The 6,945-nt window shown below is 48.2% G+C and overlaps 1 protein-coding gene across 1 annotated transcript in view; it reads right to left on the reverse strand.

Annotated features, from left to right (window-relative positions):
• LAMA3 (laminin subunit alpha 3) overlaps positions 1-6,159 on the reverse strand; it is a 115,385-nt gene extending 109,226 nt beyond the window's left edge. Inside the window, exon 1 of the mRNA XM_042836931.1 lies at positions 5,881-6,159. Within this exon, the coding sequence (XP_042692865.1) occupies positions 5,881-6,159 (279 nt within the window). The remainder of the gene's footprint in view (positions 1-5,880) is intronic.
• Positions 6,160-6,945: the final 786 nt, after the last annotated feature.

Raw genomic sequence — 6,945 nt, forward strand, 5'->3', positions numbered from 1 at the left:
TGTTTGGGTGACAGGAATAGTCTGTCCCCCAAAACCACCAATCATCACTCTGTCGCCATCGAATTTTCCCGGATCTCCATAGATAATTGATGTTTCTGCTCCTGTGTCTACTAGTGCCATAACTCTCTGAATATTTTTTCGGGACCAATAAATCGTTAATTCTACATAGGGCCTCCGGTCCCGTCTGGAGGCCCTACGGGGACTAACATCCCTTGTCACTGCATGAATTGTGCTAGGGCCAGTTCTTTTGCTTCTGACGGCTCAGGCATTGTGGCCCGAGACACCTGAGGTGGCTTCTTTTTCCTGTTTGGAATAATAAAATCTTCTAGGTTCCATGTTGTTGTTGGAACCCTCTCTATAGCTCGTACCCTTGATTTCTTAGGGTAGCTCTGGAATTTTTGATTGTCCTTTAGTTGTCTCCAGAGCTGGAGAAGGACATGGTTGGGCTGGCGGTCGATCTTAGCAAATTGGACCCCAGCCCGAATTAAATCATTAAACATTTGTTTTCGGGATACCCTTATGGGTCCCGATGGAGGAGCTCGAGTAGCCGGCATTTTGGTTTTATTTACCGGCAGGACCTCTGCTTCCTCCAAAAACCTAATATTGCGCCTAGTCCGCAGGCGTTCTGTTTCTCCCAAGTCGGCAACTAACTGGGCAGCCTGCTGGACTACCGCTTCTGATGCTACAAGGGGATTTAATATGGAAACTAGGGTGCCGTACAGATGGGAGGGAGCTTGCTGTAGAATTAAATCTCTCATCCCTGCTGAAAATTTAACCATATCAGGGCCATCAAATGTATCTTCATAGATGGCCTCTCTTACACCCAGTTCACGGATATAGTTTTGAAGGTCCTCCATGGAGGACCACATACCTGTATGTAACGGTATGTCTGATTTATTCGGCCATACCATACGGCAGGCCGCCATTAACCATTCTAGTATGGAATGGTTTTCGTCACGATATTGATTGCCTACGTATAACCTCTGTCTGAGAGCAGGATGGACGGTCATGGTGGCCAACTTAGCTATTTCTGGGCCATTCACCAAGACACTTTCTGCTCCAGAATCCCACAATCTCAATAACCAAGCCGGCACACTTTCTCTAGGCTTCTGCCGAAATCGTTGTACTAAGTCCATTAATTCTGTTGCCGTGTATGGCCGAGCTGTAACATGTAAATGAGTCTGGGCAGGGGGCCATTGATCAGGCGGCACCCCTGCCGGTCTGTCCTGTACTTTCTTTGTTTTTTGGGTTACAACAGGACGGACTTCCAGTGGATCAGTTAGAATTGGACATTCCAGATCTGATTTGGATTTCTTGTTCTCCTGATCAACGAAGTCTGTTGATTCAGGAGTCTGGTCATCATTTATTGAAATGTTACGAATTTGGCCTACGGGAAGATGTAGAATTGGCTTCTTCCCTGTTAAAACGCCAAGTTCATGCTCCAGCTTTTCAATGCGGTCTTTCAAAAGCTGATTTTCAGTTTCTAAAGTATTATTTCTTAAGTCCGCATGATTTAAAGCGGTTAATAATGGCCATGCCACCATGGAGGCAGCCAGTTGTCTTTCTTTGGTAGTGAAGACATCCTTGCCAAGTCCTTGAAAATAGTCCGCCATGCGATATGGGGAGAGATTGCCCATAACGCGTAAGGGACCCCATTTTTCAATGATGGCAGCTAACTCATAATAGGGCGATCCCTCAAATCCTGGGATCTGCCCTGGAATCATTTTCTCTAGAGGAGTATTGTTCTCCCCCTTGACCCATTTATAGAAATTCCACAGAAAAGACATGATGTTAATTTCAGTATATTCAGCCTGCCTGGCTCGCCAAGTGTATAACCAAGATGTTATAATTTTGTATAACCAAGATGTTATAATTACAATATAATCAAGAGAGTGAGGCAAACAGACAATGATCACAAAAGAGAATAAGTGGAAGAGCTTACCCTTGGGTTGAGCTCACCAGAAGATACCAAAAGAGGGGATCTCCAGAAGAGATCCTTCCCCTCTGGTAGCCAGCTCTTAAATAGGTCCAGGAGGGGTGGAGCCTGGCTCCACCCCTTCCGGCAGCACAGGTGAATTGCCTTCACCTGTGCTCCTCTGGCTGACTCAAGGCTCACCTCAGCTGATTAATCAGAGGTTCAGGCCATGACTCAGCAGTTCCCATACAGATGTGGTTGTTAAAAGGGTTTCCACAGCCCTTGTTGTCTAGCCTTAAATATGCACCTGCCTTGGAAGTATTAACACACTTCCATACAACTGTCATTGTTTTGTTTGCCACTGCTGTCGCACTAATCAGTGCAAATTAACTAGAGAGGTCATACTTGTCCACTTCTAACACAGGAATGAGAGCAGTAGTTCTGTCCTAATCCTGCTCTTCTGGCAAGCTCAGAATACGACACTGGTGCCAAAAGACACAACCACCATTAGCTGATCAGTTGATCTGAATCATTAATCTTGAGAATTCCTTACAGTGCTTGAAGGGAGCTTATAAATAGGAGGGAAATCAAATTTTAACTCATTTTAATAGTGATAGGACAAGTGGGAATGGTTTTAAACTAGAAGAGGGGAGATTCAGTTTAGATTTTAGGAAGAATTCTTCATTCGGAGGTTGGTGAGGCGCTGGCACAGCTGCCCATGCAAGCTGTGGTGCCCCATCCCTGCAGGCGCTCAAGGTCAGGTTGGATGGGGCCCTGGGCAGCTGAGCTGCTGGGTCTCAGCCCTGCCCATGGCACGGGGTGGGACTGGGTTTGAGGTCCCCTCCAACCCAAGCTTTCCCATGATTCTATGAATTTGAAAAAGTTATTTAAAAATGTACTAAATCTGTATGCACATAGGCTGGCTAACCACGGCAATCAAGTTATAACACATTCCTCCTCTAACCGTTAGAGAAGATTTGGATGATTTTTGTACAAACAACTGTAGTATGCCAGTACACTATGGGTTTCTAACATAGTTGACACCACATAGGCTGTGCTAGCTACAAGTAACACTGCCAGCTTCTGCAATGAGGCCAGAGAACATTGTGTCACAATCCGCAAAAGCAATACACTGAGAAATGAATCCAGGGACCAAAAACAGCAGTTGCCACCACATGAGTGCATTTTTATTGTTCAGATTTTCTGGTGAATGCATGCTTAGAGTTCTGATATAGGCAGTACACCACCACAAGCCTATCCTAAACAGTTTCATAGGACACATGAAACATCACCTTTACTTCACATTCACAATGCTCTGGCTGGAAATACACAGGAAACAGTTGCTGCCATGGCAGTTCCAGCCTTGATCCAGCCACAGCCTCAAGAAAGGCTGAATGAAAAGAAAGCAGTGAGGAGCATTCAATGGCAGAGTTACATTTACATATATCTACTCTGTATTTCAGTATACCAGAACACTTGATCTGAACTCAAGATACTTTTTGAACACATTTTTTTCTTTTTGAATACATAATTCAAAGCATTTCACTTCAACAACTGGAGTTTCAGTTATTTAAAGTACATTCCAGCAAACCTGCCAAAAAGACATTAAAAAAAAAAAAAAAAGAAATGAAAGAAAGAAAGAAAGAATAAATGATTGGGCTGAGCAGCTTTCCCTGCTCTCCCCTGGCAATACCTGCAGGCATGCTCCCCCCAGCCTGCCTGCCACAGGACACATCTCCATCCAGGACCCTGGGCACACAGCCACTGCTTGATTTTGGCTGCAGTTCAGCAGCCAGGCAGGTGTGCATCCGCTGGTGACCTCGTTACCCTCTTCCCCTCAGTTCTCTCGCATGGAGGAGAGAAATGATACTGCATAAAGCAGTTTGCTGAAATACTGAAAATGATGAAAAAGTCTCATCTGTATATAGTAAAAAGCTACAACGATGAAGGATTTGTTCACAAATACCTAGAGGAGCCATACCCACTGGCAAGGCAGGACAGGCACGCAACTAACTTTAACTCACACCCGCACACTGCTGTGGACAGACCTGCAGGCAAAGCCGGGCATGCCATTTATCTGCCAGAGCTGTTGAAATATTTTGCACTGCAGCACATTTGTTCACTCAGCACTGCTCTTATTAAGCTATTGTCCCTCTTGCCAACACGCTAAGTAACAGAAACACTGCTTTCCTCAGCGTACATCCAGCACTGCCTCACAAGCCTCAGACTACACCTGGTGGCTGAACTAAGTTGCAGCTGAAGGAATAGCACACCTGAAGGGCTTCCAACAGCCTCTTAATGCTCTTTCAGGATTTGCTGGGGATGATGAGCTCCACTAAGGAATACAATAAATTATATAAAGAACCAAAAGACAAGATGAAAAGAAGAGGCCAATGCAAGAAACTTGAAAGGAACTTATAAACAGGTGAGGGATTGACTTTTTATGTGGTCTAACAGTGACAGGACAAGGGGAGTGTCTTTAAACTTAAAGAGGGGAGACTTCAGTTAGACGTTAGGCAGAACATTTTCTTTGAGAGGATGGTGAGACACTGGAACAGGTTTATCAGACAAGCTATGGTGCCCCATTATCCCTGGAGGCGCTCAAGGCCAGGTTGGATGGGGCCCTGGGCAGCTGAGCTGCTGGGTGGCAGCCCTGCCCATGGCAGAGGTTGGAACTGGGTGGGCTTTAAGGCAATTCCAACCTAAGGCATTCTATAATTCTGTGAGAAGCAGCAGAAATGAGGCTGAGCGGCTCTTTCTGCCTTATTTTAATTGCTTGTGTTGGTACCATAATGGAGTTGTCTATTCCCTCTTCTCACCTTCTTTCTGACTTCCCTGCTCATAGGCACAGCAGCGCCATCCATCTTTGGACAGACTCCAGCGGTGAGTGACTCAGGTGCACAGCACAACTTCAGTCTGAGACTGTCACAGCAGCCCCATCTCTGCCACCATATGTAAAAGCTGCCTGATCCTCCCTCAGACTGTTAAGAAACAACACACAAATGCTTATGCTGATCTAAATCCATCAACATAGGCTCAGCTTCAGCAACACTTTAATGTGCTTCTGTCCAATTTTCCACCAATAAAAAAACAAAACCAAGACTCTTGTATTTGCAGTGACTTCAAACTCACGAAGTGGAGGGGATTGATAATATGCACGTTGTGCTGCTATCACATTTTCCATGGCTGGATTTCCCTGGCCTGGGGAAGGAATTTTCCAAGTTTTCTCAGACCACAACAACTACAGATGTATTCACGTGCTGTACCTCAGTGGGGTTTTCTTAGAACTAGAGAGCAATGCAGCTGCATCCACATTTACACGAAGGCAGGAGGCACAGCAAGCTCGCACCAGCAGTCCTCCAGGGAATGGAATCAACCCTGACCCGTAACTGCCCTCTAACCCAGGGCCTGCAACATCAAAATTTAACAAGAGGAACCCCCATCCTTTCACTCTCTTTCTACAGAAAGCAAACCCTCATTTCCAATGGGATGCAAGTACATAAGGGAATAAATACAAAAATAATCACGTCACGAACAGCAGACCATGCAGTTTCCCTATCACTGCACCTCAGCTGAAGTATTTACTACCTGCAGCCCAGCTTTGCTAATAAGTAAACTACGTTTCTCAGCCTGAGAGCACCTCAAAGCACTCCAAGCTTTTTGTGAGAGGCATTCTGCAGTTGCAAGGTACAAATGGAAGAGCTCTGGGAGGACTGAGGCAAGCAGAGTTCTGACAGAGCTGATATAAAACATCACCCCAGTCCATCACAAAGCTGACCTGCTGCTCTCTGCCTGCCCTCCCACAGGCACGCTCACGCAAGGAGCGTTACCACAGTAAAAATGTATCTCCATTAACGCCTCTGGAGGAGTTCTGTCCCTCTGCAGGCGCAACCTGCCCTCACCCCTGAAGTGGGAGCCGGCCTGCCGTTGCCATCACCATTCCCCTGCCCGTCCCCACCCGTTACCTGTATGGCTCTCCCCAGCGGGGCTGCAGCTGGCCCCCCCACTAGCTTGCAGTACAGCTCCGGCCGCCCGCCGCCAGCCTCCTCTCCGCAGGTGGCGGTCGCCGAGATGCCGGCCGTCTCGGCCAGGTTGAAGTAGGGCGGGTGGAGGCTGAGTCCGAGGGAGTCGGGGGGCTCCGTCTGCGCGGGGCACAGGGAGAAGAGCGGCGGGAGCAGAGCCCACAGGAGTCTGCAGCCCTGCGATGAGGTACCGTGGGCAAAGCGGCCCCGCGTCGCCGCCATCCTGAGCCGGGCTCTGCCCTCGCCTCCCCCGGGGCGGCCGTATAGCTGAGGCGGGCGGAGGCCGGGGGCTGCCCGGCCGCGGTGTGCGGGGCGGGGAGAGGCGCGAACACACCCCCGCTGAGGCGAGGCGGCGGAGGGGAGCGCGGAGCTCCTCGGTAGGAGGCGAGGGCTCGGCATGGCAGCGGCTGCCAGGGCGAGCGAAAGGGTCTCTGGGCTGCTGGGGCTGTCTCAGGTGCGCGCCCCGCAGCCATATCGAGGTGATCCTCCCCCTCCTCGGGAAACGTATCGCTAACAGAGCGCAGAGACATCTCCGAGCATCCCACCCTCGCAAGCCATGGCTTGTCTCACATAAAATTAAGGTTTTGCAGGCTTTCTCCTACAGTTTCAGTCAAGGTGTGCCCTGCTGCTGTCTGCAGGCTCTCGGGAAGGCACCTTGCCATCTCATTTAAGGTATTTGGCACAGGCTTTAGAAAACAAAGTTGGGGAAGGAGAAAGGGGCTAAAAAACAAACCATTCCCATCAGCTTCACCACACTGCTATCCTCTTTCATACCCATTCCCATTCCCTCCCCCCCTGCACGGTCACACATCCACTGCTCAGATTTCTTAATAAAATTCATAGGATTCAGACACAAAGATACACATAGCTCTAATATTTTAATAGTGATTCATGTGAGTAGCAAAGGATTTCATAACTCACGAAAGCTATGCTGCATGTCACATAGCACTAGCAAGGGAGATCTATTTCAGGAAGCGCCAACCACAAGCTATTGATTCTGTCTGCAAG

Source organism: Centrocercus urophasianus, unplaced genomic scaffold, assembly GCF_019232065.1.
Source record: "Centrocercus urophasianus isolate 14NV4802_14NV808 unplaced genomic scaffold, USGS_Curo_1.0 seq_11, whole genome shotgun sequence".
Lineage (NCBI taxonomy): Eukaryota > Metazoa > Chordata > Aves > Galliformes > Phasianidae > Centrocercus > Centrocercus urophasianus.